This window comes from Xenopus tropicalis, chromosome 1 (assembly GCF_000004195.4).
Source record: "Xenopus tropicalis strain Nigerian chromosome 1, UCB_Xtro_10.0, whole genome shotgun sequence".
NCBI lineage: Eukaryota > Metazoa > Chordata > Amphibia > Anura > Pipidae > Xenopus > Xenopus tropicalis.
The window spans coordinates 109,972,680-109,987,962 of NC_030677.2; the positions used below are offsets into that span (position 1 = coordinate 109,972,680).

A 15,283-nucleotide genomic window follows, 5' to 3' on the forward strand; every position below is an offset into this window, starting at 1 on the left:
TCAAATGTATCAATTTTTAATGTTGTATTACAAAAGAACAATCTTTGTATGCAACACTTTTTTTTTGGTGCAAAAGTCGCTGTGCCGAAACAAGGCAAATTTCATAAAACTTCATTTGTATAAGAATCTGTCCCAAAAAGATCATAAAAAGATTTTACATAGCATTCATGATTTTGTTTCTCTATCACTAAAGCTGGATTTCCTTGGCTGGAATAGCGTGTGTTAAAGAAACAGATTTGAGCCCTGGATGCAGAGACAGATTACCATCCTTGTTCAAGATGGCAATGTTCATGCAAAATGAATCAAGTGCAAACACACAGGGTTTTTTTTTGCCAGTCTGATACAGGAAAAGAATGGGGAGATGGGGAGGGGTTGGCCAAATATTAATTCTGAAATGAAAGAAGAAAGCTATACTTGCAGGCCTAAGGCGCCTAGACACAAAAAAGAAATCACATGATGCTGAGGTTAGAGAAAGGAAGCACAAATCTGTAAATGTTTAGCCAGCACACATGTGTATGTCACAGTACTAGTGTGGGATTCATCCACAATGGCAAGATTGGTTCTAGAATAGCAATACAGATAGCCTGCTAAATTAGAGACTGGTTGCCATGCAATAATTGAAAGCCTTACAAGAACAGCAGTTTCTCTCACTGACAGTTCTAGAACAGAAACACAATCTGGCATGCCACTGGTGTTCAATACAAAAGGATCCCCAAGCCGGTGCAATTGTACGTCTACAGAGAACATGTATTGGTAAGGTAAAGGGTGACTGCAGGAAAGAGCCTTGAGCAGCAGCAGCCATGCTATGGATCTAACATTTCGTTCTAGTGTTGTAATTCTCAATCGCTTCTTCTGTAACAGACTCGTCTTCCTCTATCTCTCGCTTAACTGTCTTGCCTTCCAGGTCATAGATTTCTTCCGGGGGGAAGCCACGGGGCTCAGCCACTTTCACTGTGAGCATGCTGAGCGTGAGCACTGTGCCAGCTGGAATCTTAACGTTGGCCACCACGGATTTCCCAAGCTGCAAAAGAGAAAATATGTTACATGTAGAAATAAGTTATTTAACTGTCATTTCTCAGCTGTAATGAACAGTACAAAATACTGCTAAACATGGCACATTTCCAGCTTGGTGCGCAGGGGAGTTAAATAGAAATCACTTGGACCCTGCTGGTGCACAGGCATTAAAATCAATAAGGCTAATGTCCCATGCAGAGAATAGTTGCTCACAATAGACCTCTGCTACTGCAAAGACTAATCTCTCCTAAATGCCTTTCCACCGGAAACAAAAGGAATCACCGGTGGAAAGGCCAATTTGGTTTTCCGAAGTTGACTGCAGGAGGAAACTTTATAATTACATAGTTAAGTTGGGTTGAATGAAGACCGATCAAGTTCAACCCTTCCAAGTGAACCCAGCTTATACTCGCATACAGTACACAAACTACATATACCAACATCAATAGTAATTGTAGATTTTAGTATCATAGCCTTGGATACTATGCTTGTTCAACAACTCATCCAAGCCCTCTTAAAGGCATTAACAGAATCTGCCATTACAACATCACTAGGAAGGGCATTCCCCAACCTTACTGCCCTCATCGTGAAAAATCGTAATCATGTCCCTTTGCAAGTGCATTTTTTCCCAGAGAAAACAACCCCAACTGTGACAGTTTAACCTCAGTTTAAATTGCTCTGCAAAATGGCAGCATCCTGCATCGAACTAATAGTTTTGCACAATTCAGTATTGTCAGCAAAAATAGAAACAGTACTTTCTATGCCCACCTTCTAGCTTTAATTTAAGCAAACACCAATAAGATACAGATACCAGTTATTTATAATTTAAATAAAAGTATTTGCCTGATGCTTTTACATGACCTTTCTGATCCCCCATGTTCCTCTATGAGGGGGCGGCCATATTTGTGCAGCAGGAGGCTGTTAGCATCAGAAGCTATAACTGACAGGCTGAGATGGGACAGGTTGGCAAAACAGGTTTAGGAATTTCAATTAACAATTACTTAGCAGCCCTATCAGTGAAAAACGATCAAATTGATCTATAAGTAACTTTTAATGTACAGGTATGGGACCTGTTATCCAGAAAACCCCAGGTCCCGAGCATTCTGGATAAGGAATCCACAATTTGGATCTCCATACCAGTCTACTACAAAATCATTTAAACATGAAATAAACCCAATAGGTTTGTTTTTCCTACAATAAGGATTAATTATATCTTAGTTGGGATCAGTACAAGGTACTGTTTTATTATTACAAAAAAAAAAAAAAAAAAAAAAGGAAATCTAAAATTATTTAATTTAATGGAGTCTATGGGGGGGTGACTTTCCCATAATTCGGAGCTTTCTAGATAACCAATTCAATACCTGTACATTAGTATTTTGAAGGGTAGTTTTTTAATGTATCACTTTAAGGAGCTATGTTTGACAAGATTTACCTTTTTGTGACAATCCAATTCACAGGGCAACAGGCGTTTGACAGAGGAGCCCATCGCTTTCTCTATAAGCCGGATGGAGCTGACCAATTCAGCCAGTTCGTTTGGCTCCAGTGATGCTTGGTGATCATTGCCTTTCCAAGTTTTGTCCAGTGTTACATGGCGCTCCACCACTTTGGCTCCCATGGCAACAGCAGCCAGTGTGATAGCAATGCCAGTTTCATGACCAGAGTACCCAATTGGGATATCTGGAAAAGTAGACTGAAACTCCTTTAAGGAAAACAAAATAAATGTGAGACATGTCCAGTCTTTATAGTAGACCCACCCCAACCCCAAAAGATCAATTTAGGAAGGAGTGCAATCAATGTTTATCCTTTATAGGGGATGCAATGTCTAATTTATCTAAACCAGTGCTAAGGCAAGTAAAAAGGCAAGGGTAAACCATATTTTCCCTTTTCTACTGCAAAACCTTGCTTACCAAAGTAGGTGGCCCAAACTTACTAACAAAAGGGAAAAAAGTGGTTCCCAATCTGTAGGACAGGTCTTCCTAGAAGGGCTCAAAACTGAAAGCCATTTAAGACCCCTCAGCTTAGTATCTATGCAAAATTATAGGACTGGAATCCACATGAGAATGCCCATTTGTTTTTCTACTTACATCACATTTTTATGGGCCATGAGGGGCTCTGGCTAAATTCTAACCCCAAATAGGGCATTGAAAAAGTCCACTAGTTAACAAACTAAATTACTGAGGAGCAACGTATAGCTCCATTCATTCTCCATACATATTATTGCACAATACAGGTCATTATTTATCATCTTTTTATTGTCATATGTTTTTGGAATCTTATCTGAGGTGATCATTAGATTATATGAATGCTTCATATAACTACAATGAAGTTAATCAGGGTAATGGTTATACAGCATGTTTCGGGTCAATGTCCTTCTTTTTAACTTCATTGTAGTTATACTGCTGGTGGTCTTCTTCTTGCTTGTTGGATTTTGATGATCAGCTTGGGTGCAGCACAAAGCACTGACATTTTTCCTAACTTGACTGTACAGCTCACCAAACCTAATTTCTTGGATTTACACAGAATTCAGGAGGATGGTGCAGAAGCAGTTTACAAATGCAAAACCATCGAACCTTTATGACACGGAGGTTGACATCCTCTGGCAGGAGTGGGTACGTGCTGGTGCACTGCAGAAAGCAGAAGTTTGGATTCAATGGTTTCACCATTTCATAAACACGACGCATAGTGTCCAGGGACTGCATTCCACTTGATATTACCATGGGACGACCTGCAACAAGAAGGGGCCAATAACATTTATTTATTTAACTCATATTTTTATTTTAAGCTTCAAGGTTGAAAACCAGATCAATAAAATTGATGCTAGATCTTTTGCTTTGTGATGCATCAAGCATGATTATTCTATATATTAAAATTACAATTATATTTTGGAAACACATTATGCCTATTGTTTTATCTAAAATTACAATTGTCTTTGCTATTTCTTACAGCAAATCATGAGAACAGTGAAATTTAAAGCACTTTTAGTTTACACTTAATCCCACCTTGTTGGTTTTCCCACTAATTGCTGGGAAAGCAGAAATGAATTAATCCAATTACTCTCCTCTGTATAATGAAGGCCCCAGGCAAACAAATAGGGAAATGAGGTATTAGTTTATGCACAACTTAATAGTACAGGTAGGGGGCCTATTGTCCAGGATGCTCTGGATATGGTTGGTCATTCTGTAATTTGGCTCCTCATACTTTATGTCTACAAAAAAATCTCTTAACATTAAATAAATTCAGTAGTATTGTTTAGTCTTTAATAAGGATTAATTATATCATAGTTGGGTTCAGGTACAAGAAAATTTGCTTTAAACATTTGAATTATTTGATAAAAATGGGAAATCACTTTTATGTAATTTGGAACTTTCTTGATAACAGGTTTCCAGATAACAGATTGCCAGATAACAGATTGCATACTGTATTACGTTTCTAGAAACTAACTCCACCGTTTCCAGAGGGTGGGGAAGTAGCTATTTAGGGCAAAATCTAGAGATATATTTGTACCTGTATTTGGTTCATGTATACTATGTGCATAGATTTGAAGCTCTGAGAATATGCTCTCCAAAACAATACACACTTTTAAAGCTCTTATAAAAACACAAAGCTACCTTTCTGCGCCATCTTTTTTAAATACGGAAAATTATTGGTGTCCCCTGAACCCACTTTGAAAAAAGGTACTTCCAGCTCATGAAGGAATTCCACTGCCATCTGAAAGAAAAAAAAATACATATAGTTAGTTAAAACATTAACCCTGTGCTATAAAATGTTTATTTACAAAACTACTTGAGGGCAAACCACTGAACTGAGGCAAAGTTGACAAAGCTTTCACAATACACTTTGTCCTATGGGCAGATTGAAGGCATGCCAGTGTAGCCAGTTCAGAGCATGGCTTGATTTGTCTTGCAATTGGACACTAAATTCATAAGACTTCTTGCTCTGCCAAAGCGTAGTTTTACAATACAGCCTCTTGATAGGGAAAAAGAGACACAAAACAGGAAAAGGGCCCTAACCTACTTACCAGAACTTGATAGATAATTTCTATAGGACGGCCTAGGGTTGGTTTTTATGAATTATCAAACTGAGTGGAGAAATTTATACAGCAGGATGGATTTCAGACTGACTAATGCAGTGTGCTGTTGCCATGGTGACAGAATGGCTCATGCTTCGTTCAGGCTTCGTCAGCCTCCTAATAACAGTGGAAACCTTAAACAATTTACACATAATATGTCGAAGTCTAATGCATTGCCTCTTTTTTTATTTTTTGAACAGCCACTATATAGGCATTACAGTAATTAACCTTATTACACAAAGGCAAATATCACACAGTATCAAAGTTGTAGTAATCATCACTAATGATACATATATGCACCCATATTCTCCTGCTACATTACATGTCTCTGGAGATTCTTTAAGGGAACATGTCAGCCAGAATACTAGCCTTTCTAAATATCTTGTCTTTCTTTCCTAAGATACTCATCAAGTAATTTTTCCAGCTGGGCTAAACCGGTAAGTAACCTGAAACCAAGTAAATACTGCCATGGATGAAAATAACAGCCATTTAATGACTTTAATACCAATTAAAACCAAAGCAGATACAGTGGCTCAAAAGAGAACAGGTTCAGCAACTTGCCAGTAGCAGCACAGGAAGCTGCTTTTTTTTATCTGAGCCCAAGGGTACCCAGGTTTTAGGACTGACTACTTCTTTCATACAAATTTAAAAAAAATAAATAAAAAGGGGGCTTACATATGCCTGCACCGAAAAGCATTGAATACGCTCGGGTGCAGGCACATGTAGCCGATATCCACCAAAAAACACAAGACTTTGAATTTTAAAGCAGATATCGGCTACATGTGCCTGCACCAGAGCGTATTCAATGCTTTTGGGTGCAGGCATATGGGAGAGGATTTTTAAGCTTAGGGGCGTATTCTCGGCTTGCGGAAAATACGCTACCTGTGGCATTAGCCTAAAGAATTCAAATTGGTGTTGGTTAACAGTGCATTTTAACGACACCACCGTGCACTAATACCCCACTGGAAACTAATTCTGACAAATGGACACCATTATCAGCTTTAAAAAATATGCAGATTCATTAAAACTTTCCTGACAGGTCAGGAGAGGTTTTGATAAATTCAAACCAAATCAAAATCCTGACAATCCTACTGGAAATTTGATCTTTCAGAAATCAGCCCCCCAAGAGTTTAGAATTGGTTTGACTGATTAAGGGGGTGATGTACTAAAAGGCACTAAGTTTGCCTAGGTGCAGTTACCTATAGAAACCAATCAGCAGGTAGAATTTACTGGTCACCTGTTTATAAGCAACATCTTATTGGTTGCTATGGCCTTTTATTACATACAAGGGTATGGATTGTCTTTGCAAATATTCCTAAACGGAGTCCTGGATTCTGTGCATTCTTAAAAGTTCCTGACAATGTCATAGGGGAGTGGAGCAAGAACCATCATTGCTTCATTAGAGACATATTAAAAGCAGGGTGGTCATGCTCTGACCCCTTTCTTTCTCGAAATTGTCACGTTAAGTATGTATGAATGGGATAGGGAAGTTAGACTTATATTAATCATAAAAAAACTTTTACAAAGCCCTGTGTAAATGTGTTAGTATTATACAAATAAAAAAAATACAAAACTAAGTGACATTCACTAGTTTTGGTACAGGGGTCTTTCTGTAATTTGGATCTCCATACCTTATGTCTATTAAAATATAATCTAAACATGAAATTATATATATTATTATAAATATTTTGCCATAAATAAGGATTAATTATATCTTAGGTAGGATCAAGTAGAAGGTACTGTTTTATTATTACAGAGAAAAAGGAAATCATTTTAAAAAAATGTAATTATTTGATTAAAATAAAGTCTATGGGAGAAGGCCTTCCAATAATTCAGAGTTTTCTGGATAATGGGTTTCCGGATAAGAGATCCCATACATGATATAGTTACAGCTCATGCAGTTCCCCTATAAAATAAAGCAGGAAGAAGGCCCATACCTTTTTTTTACACAAGTTATGGAACCAATTTTGAGTGCATGTTTTCTTTAAGTTTAACTATTCCTTCAGCTAAATCTGTGAGAAGAGTTTATGAAAGAGTAAACTGAAATCAAGCCACCAACTGGCAAACACCTACAAACAGGACTCACCTCATCCATACCAGATGCTGTAAAATAAATCCCAATTTCTTTTGCATACTTCTGTAGCTCCCGGAACTGATCATGGCTGAACTCCAGGTGGCGCTTGTGATCTCCATATGTTTTCCCCCAAGAGTGTGGAGAGTTATATGGCCTCTCCAGCGCTTTTTTATTGAACTTGTACTCCAGCGCACTCTTCTGAAACTTTGCACAATCCGCACCGCTGTCCTGACAGACATTCACAACAAAAATATTTTTATTTTATATAGTGTTACTTTTATTTTATTTTTATTATATTTGTTAATTATTATTTCTATTTTAATTATTATTACATATTTTGCAGTTCTGTTCAGTAAGTGGTTGTATAGACTGAACATACATATTACACACACACAAAAAAAAATTAATAAATGACAAGGTAAAGAGGGCCCTTTCCAAAAAAGCTTACATTCTAAAATATTTTAATGTAAATAAACAAATTAAATACAAGGTCTCATTTTATTTATGCAACTAAGTAGTGTAAATTAACACAAAGCTCCAGGAGCATTCATTTAAAGGGTAACTGTAGCTCAGGGTAAAATATTAGAGCACAGGATTGCTGTGTTGCTTACCACAGGAATATCTTAGCACAGTAGGCAGTTATGTATTTTTATACAGCAGAAATATATTTAGTAGCACTGTTCAATTGAAGGTTTTACATCAAGCAAAAAAAAAAAACAAAACATAAATATACTGACCAATGCACAGCAAAGGGGCTTTCTTAGCTGCAGAATTCTGTTCTAATCCCAGTGCTTTAAACATTTACATACTGACTAAGCTACTCCCACTCATATGAGTAGGACATATGAGCAGTCTGCAGCAAATGAATTGCAGATGGTTTTCTAGCACTGCAGGGCTCCTTTATTCTGCAGAGTTGCAAGGCAAGATAAAACCAGAAAGGAAACACGTTATTAATGTGTCCAAGCACAATATCAATGAAAAGGGGCCTGATTAAATATCATTCTATAAAGCTTAGGCCCCAGGCATTCTGGATAATAGATCCTATACCTGTATAACATACATCCTTCCTGTAACTGCAGCTCACAGAATAATATATAACCTCTAAAGTGCAGCTAAGAAGTGTTATGAAAGCCCATGTATGGCTGGGCTTTTAGTCAAGCATGTCATACAGAAAATAAAATATAATAATAATAAATATATTACTGGACTAAAAGGCGATTACGAGAGATGTTATAAACCACAAGAATGCAAAGAAGCTTGAAATATGGCATAGTCCTCTTGAAGTTAGCGTGAGTGAAGGCCATGCTCACAACATATAAAAAAACTGAGATTACAGAGCTGTGCCATGTTTTAAACTGTCTAATGAAGGTGAGTATGATGTATTACCTACCTAAATCAAGAGCTAGATCTGAGTGCAAACATTTGGTGGGTGCAATTACAATGTGGGACTATGGGTAAAATATATTGCAATGTACAACTAAAGCCAATTTTTAAAGTGAAATAATAAAGTGGGATAATAGTAGTGGCTAGTAGTTTCAAGTTCCCTTTTTTCTCTGTACAGGTATGGGACTTGTTATCCAGAATGCTTGGGACCTGGGGTTTTCCCGAATAAGGGATATTTCCGTAATTTGGATCTCCATAACTTAAGTCTGGTAAAAATCATTTATATATTGAATAAACCCAATAGGCTTGTTTTGCCTTCAACAAGGATTGATTATATCTTAGTTAGGATCAAGTACAAAGTACTGTTTTATTATTACAGAGAATAAGGAAATCATTGAAAAAAAATAGAATTATTTGCTTATAATGGAGTCTATGGGAGATGGCCTTTCCGTAATTTGGAACTTTCTGGATAACGGGTTTCCGGATAAGGGATCCCATACCTGTACTACAAACACCCTACACCTAACTGTGCAGTAGTGCAGAAACTCTGCCTTAACTTGTCCAATATCAGCCCCTGTGTGACCAGCTTTTTAAATGACATATACCACACATTATATTCTAATAAAAGGAAAGAGCAGTTTGTGAATTACAGTGATAAGGACATCTCACCTTGGGAGTCTATGGTAGAAGGCCTTCCCGTAATTCAGAGCTTTCTGTATAACATCACTTAGAGCCATTTATAAGGATTTCTTTTAAATGATTTTTATTTATTTATATCTTATAAAAAAAAGCTAAACTTTTTTTTAACATTTTCTTTTATTTTACAATTAAAGGTAAACAATAGAAAGCAACTTGAAAAAAGTGGGCTTAATATTGGGAAGACTTAGTTAAATGGCCTTAAACACAATCAAAACACTGGCATAGGGGAGAGACCAACCAGAAATGTACTAAATAATGCTACAACACTTAGCATTATATTGACAATATATTGAATATCACACCCAGTGCCTCCTAAATTTACTGCTAAGTCATGCTTGCCAGAAAGGAAATCTTACCACAGATTAAAGGGCAAATCACATAATGTAACTAACATATGCTAAAGCACTTTAAACATGGTAGAGACTTGTGGCAACTGAAGGAAACAGGTCTGGAACTAGGAGTAGACAGCAGTAGCACCTGCCTAGGGTGCAACTATATTGGAGAAATTGGGGTTGCAGTGCAATTCTAGCAAATATGTTTACTGCAGTATACAGAGTGTCTCGCACATCTGAGACGCTCCTCATTAGACCAACTCCTTATTTCATCTCACCATTCCTTTGTCAGCTAGTCTGACAGGGGGTAATTGAGTGGTAGGACCATGTAGGAGCACAGACTGTCACCCTTACATTGGCTGTCAAACCTATTTTGGAGGTGGAAAATATGAGACCAGTAGTACAGGTAGAAGTAGGAAGAGAAACTGTAGAGTGGAGAAAGGCGGAGTGAAAAAAGAAAGGAGGTAGAGATGGGAAGGACTGAAGATAAATTAGAAGGGCAAAGGGGAAAAAGAGGAGGAGAGAAGCAGATAATAAACTAGAATGGGGTAGGTAAAGAGGCTGTGGTTTATAGATGGGTAACACATAAAAGAAAGAAATTAAAAGAACAGGACAAAAAATCGGAAAGGGGGAAAACAGGAGACCAGGTATGTGAAGGGAGAGAAGAGTATAAGAGAAGAAGAATAAAGAAAATGCACCATCATGAAGTAAAGGAATATGCAGAAATTAAAGGAATGTAAGCAGAGTAAGCACAGAACTGAGAAAGTACAACATATGGAATGAAAAAAAGGGAACAAGCGACAAGAGTGGAGGAAAGCAGAAGCTCATGGGGAAACAGTACAGAAATTATAGGACAGAAGAACCATATTAAAGACCAAAGAACTGTTGGTGAGTGGGAAAAGAATGCGTATTAATTTTCATATATTTTGTTCTGTATATGCTTAAATGTCTGAGCCCTGGGTCTCTTTAGTATCTAGCAACTTCCTGGTATGCACAATCAAAAACTGCACCTATAACACTGGCATAAATGACAAAATCTGGAGAATGGTCCTTAAATTACTGGACTTATAGCACCTCAGCAATGGCATACCCCACTAAAGTTAATAATAAGAATTTAGGTAGCAGGAAATTAAACTATGAGAAGGGGTAAAAAACTGTGTAAACAGCAGCCGCAGTGATTATTTCCACCCTGCAGCTGAAAATGCTACGGTGCAGTTTTTCTTTTCTTCTTATTTTCTTATTTCTGACCCTTTAAAATCGACCGCTGCTTTAAAAGGTGGAATTTTAGATCTGGCTACATAACTTTCTACGTAGAAAAATAGCAAACAGCACCTTCTTGTCTCCATTAAAAAAGCCTTTATTTAATACACATGGCTTTTTGGAATGTCTGAATGACTTTCCACATCATTCCAGCAGTTGAAAATGCTCTGTTCACTGACCCACAACAGCCAAAAAAAAATCTAAGGCTGCCATAAATGGGCCGATTCTAGCTGCTGATATCGGCCCCTTAGACCGATTCGGCAGATTAACGGCCCCTGTATGGGCCGTAAAGACAGGCACTAAAAAGCAGTTGGATCGGCTTGTTGATGCGGTCCCCGAACCCAACACCTATACCCGTCGCTCTAATTTGAACCTTTGGCCCCCAGGCAAAAGACCGAATTAGCCCGATATTGCCCACCCATAGGTGGGGATATAGGGAGAAGATCTGCTCGCTTGGCGACCTCACCAAGCGAGCGGATCTAAAGGCTGCCATACAGGGGCCGATTCTAGCTGCCGATACCGGTTCCTCAGACCGATTCGCCAGCTTATCAGCCGGTGTATGGGCACTAAAGACAGGCCTAACCGACCAACATCTGGCCTGAAATCAGGCATGTTTAAAAATCATGTGCAAAAAACAAAAAAGGAAGTCACTCACGATTCAGTAGGTGCAAAAAAACTGCCTCCATGCAGGTATATTGGAGCAATCAGTGAGAAGGAAACAGACGTTTCGGGAACCTCTCGTTCCCTTTTTCAATGTTAGCAAGGGAATGCTACATTGAAAAAGGGAAAGAGAGGTTCCCGAAACGTCTGTATACTTCTCACTGATTGCTCCAATAAACCTGCATGGAGGCAGTTTTTTTGCACCTACTGGATCGTGAGTGACTTCCTTTTTTGTATTTTGCACTTAATATGTTTATAGCCGGGAGCCACGGCTTTTAGGAATACGCACTCCAAGTTAACTTTATTATAGACTCTATTTTGGATAGCACAAGCGATTTTTTCTTTTTGCATTATAGGTTTAAAAATCAGTCAGATCGGGGACAGCATTATTAGCCGATTAGCCGATATTGCCCACCCGTAGGTGAGGATATCGGGAAAAGATCCGCTTACTTGGCAACCTTGTCAAGTGAGTGGATCTTACCGTGTATGGGCACCTTAAAGGGGAAGGAAAGGCTAAGTCACTTGGGGGTGCTAAAATGTTACCTGGTACCCCTGTTAGGAGAAAACCGCACCAGCCCGGGGCACCTGGGGCGATTCGCTTCCTCCTTCCGCCTTCCTTTCCCCTAGACTCCGAGTCCGGCGCATGCGCAGTAGAGTGAAAAAGCCGACTTCTCTGTTAAAGTTCGGCTTTTCACTCTACTGCGCATGCGCACGCAGCGAGAGAGGAAGGAGGAAGCGATCGCTTCTACCCCGGGCTGGTGCTGTTTTCTCCATACAGGGGCATCAGCCCGGGGTAGAAGGTAAGCGATCTAAGTCACTTGGGGGTGCCTAACATTTTGGCACCCCCAAGTGACTTAGCCTTTCCTTCTTCTTTAAGGCTCTAATTTTACTGTTCTTATTTTTGTATTGCTTTTCTTTCTTCTTAGGCACTTACCTCTTCATCTTCCATTCTGACTTTCAAACTGCCGCCTGGTTCCTAGGGTAATTAAGAACTAGCAAACTGATAACAGCTGCAATTCTAAGCCCAAAACTGGGTTAGCATAAGGCTCTCTAGGTCATAATAAAAAGTGACATAATAAACTAACCATTTTAAGTGTCAGTGCAAGGACTGTATTTTAAAATTACCATTCATTCTACTCTGGCAGAGATTTTCAAGTAATATTATCTAAGCCCACTACCGCCTGCCTGCCCTGAACACCCACACTGAGTTGATATGTGATGAAGCTCCCCCCACTGCTTTACCCACAGAGAGGCTTGTGTGGGTTTTTCTATGTCAAATTATCCTTGCTTTAGGAAAGGTGGCATCAGGCTGACCATTTTGCATCACAGTTTATACTGGAAAATAACTCCCCATTATTACTTGTCTATGTTATATACCACTGCTACTATAAAAAGATGGTAGATAGATAGATAGATAGATGGTTAGATAGATAGATATATGGATAGATAGATAGATGATAGATAGATAGATAGATGATATACTAACATGCAGTAAGCCTGACATGAATGAATAAGTGTGGGAAGGAGGCACTGCAGTGGTGCTCTATGATGCATGTATACAGCTGTGCAACAGGTGGCGTGTATGTGCTAGCAGCAGGGAAGTGGATATAGAAATAACAGTTATTATAAAGAGTATATGTGTTGCTAACCCGTACAGCATTGCCCTGGGAGTTCCTAGACAGGCTTTGCTGGCTCTATTGAGGCTGTATCAGTTCAGTTTGGAAGCCTCAGCAATATTCTGCTCTCCAGTTTATTTATATACTTACCACCTGCCTCCCTACATATACACACATATAAATATACGCGCATCTATATTGCACACAAAGCCCAAGTCACCTTTGCCATGCGGATCATTTTCTTGGCGATTTCCAAGTCGCCCTGGTGGTTCTGCCCGATCTCGGCAATGACGAAGCATGGATTCTCCCCTCCAATCTTCCGCCCGGGGCATAATTCGAACTCTAAAGGCATGGTGGCGGATGGGTGACAGAATCGGTCAGGGAGTGCAGACTTGAGAACAAGGTATTATATACTCACCGGCCTTCCCCGCAGCAGCCGGGTATAGTGAAGCCACGCCCACCTCCCCGCTACAGCAGCGAGACTGGCCAATGAGAAGACTGGGAAGGAGAAACAGACAGCAAATCTGTCACCAGATCCGGCTAAGGGCCGGGCTCTCAGGGTGAGTGCAACAGTGCTAGAGCTGACGTCAACAGTCTGAGAGAGCAGCCAGTCTTTCCTTTCTTCTGGAATATGTTTTATAAGCTATTTCGTATGCTCGGTGCTAGATTCTTTAAAGCTATACTGTCAAGAGCTAAGTAGCGAGGAAGCAGAGCCTGCTGCTGGGGTGAGAGCAGGAGATATATAGCGGCCCAGTAGGGCACTGATTGATAAGCAGATTTATAAAGCATTTTACGAAATGCTAAAATCATCTTGGTATGCGCCCAGTAGCTTCTGCTTAGACTGGTGGCTGAGTATAATCGGAGCAAAAGTTTTGGATTACATATATTTACATAGGCTTGAAAAAAGACCAGAGTCCATCAAGTTCAACCCTTCCAAGTAAACCCAGCACACACAAACCTATACTTACCTATCTATACACTCACATACATAAACTAATTATATTATATATATATATATACACACAACCATCAATACTAACTGTAGATATTAGTATCACAATAGCCTTGGATATTCTGCTTGTTCAAGAACTCATCCAGGCCCCTCTTAAAGGCATTAACAGAATCTGCCATTACCACATCACTAGGAAGGGCATTCCACAACCTCACTGCCCTCACCGTGAAAAACCACCTATGCTGCTTCAAATGGAAGCTCCGTTCCTCTAATCTAAAGGGGTGACCTCTGGTGTGCTGATTGTTTTTATGGGAAAAAAGAACATCCCCTATCTGCCTATAATCCCCTCTAATGTACATGTATAGAAAGCTCCTTGTTAAATGCTAATTTTACCCACAGTTCACATTGGCAAACACAACATGGCATTAGACATGGGGCCACTCATTAAGGAGGACTTTCATGGGCAAATTTAAGCCACAGATTCGGCCACTAAGTCAGCAGGTGTCTGTGCAAAGGGCCCTCTAACTGGCATGTCCAACCAATAGCTGACTGAAATGCAGGCATATATTAATTGGACAGGTTTAAAAATCCCATCTGGGTGAGAACCATGTTGGCTTAATGCAGTCCTTGCCTGACAGCCTGCATTCCACCCATTGTGATCCAATATTTAGGCCTCATAAGCCTTAAAGTGGGCAAACCTGGAAAAAGATACCCATTTGGCAACTTTACATCTGGTGCCTACGGTGCAAGGTACATCAAAAGGCATGGAATTATAAACTGTTTAAAACCAGAATAGGGGTTGTTTGCAACCCATGGGCTGGTGCCACAGGGAACCCGACATAATGGCTCTGGGTGCAGCTACAACTATCATATTTTTCAAGAGTAGGGGCGGATTCTTGGATCTGCAGGTCAAAAATCCACCCTTGCTTTCTACCTACAACTGCAGGATCTGTTATGTGCATATTCTTGAGCAATCACTCTTATTGTAACTGCTGAATAGATATGTCTGTATGTATCCTCAGTGAGACACACTATTAGCACTGGAAGAATTGCACAATATTCAGTATACAGCCATATTTTCTTTCATATATCTATGGCTATAATGTGTGTATTAGAGCAGAGATGCTGTTCTTTGTAATGAAGGAAGGAAGGTGATTGGATTTCTGTAATAACAGTTGAAGGGCAGCAGGTTGGATCTCACTAATGAAGGAGCCTGGAAAGATAAAC

At 39.4% G+C, this 15,283-nt stretch overlaps 1 protein-coding gene across 1 annotated transcript; it reads right to left on the minus strand.

Moving 5' to 3' along the window:
• nans (N-acetylneuraminate synthase) lies at positions 1–13,566 on the minus strand. The gene is made up of 6 exons (XM_002935872.4): positions 13,325–13,566; positions 7,167–7,382; positions 4,620–4,719; positions 3,582–3,736; positions 2,444–2,710; positions 1–1,021 (listed from the first exon to the last, which is right to left on the minus strand). Exons 1-6 carry the CDS (start codon positions 13,454–13,456, stop codon positions 812–814), a joined length of 1,080 nt encoding a protein of 359 aa, XP_002935918.1. The 5' UTR covers positions 13,457–13,566; the 3' UTR covers positions 1–811.
• Positions 13,567–15,283: the final 1,717 nt, after the last annotated feature.

Coding starts and splice junctions, on each gene's coding strand:
- nans (XM_002935872.4), bottom strand. CDS start 13,456: ATGCCTTTAGAGTTCGAATTATGCCCCGGGCGGAAGATTGGAGGGGAG. Junction 4,720..7,166: donor CAGCATCTGGTATGGATGAG/GTGAGTCCTGTT, acceptor TTTTTCTTTCAG/ATGGCAGTGGAATTCCTTCA. Junction 2,711..3,581: donor TCAACCTCCGTGTCATAAAG/GTTCGATGGTTT, acceptor TTTTCCTTAAAG/GAGTTTCAGTCTACTTTTCC.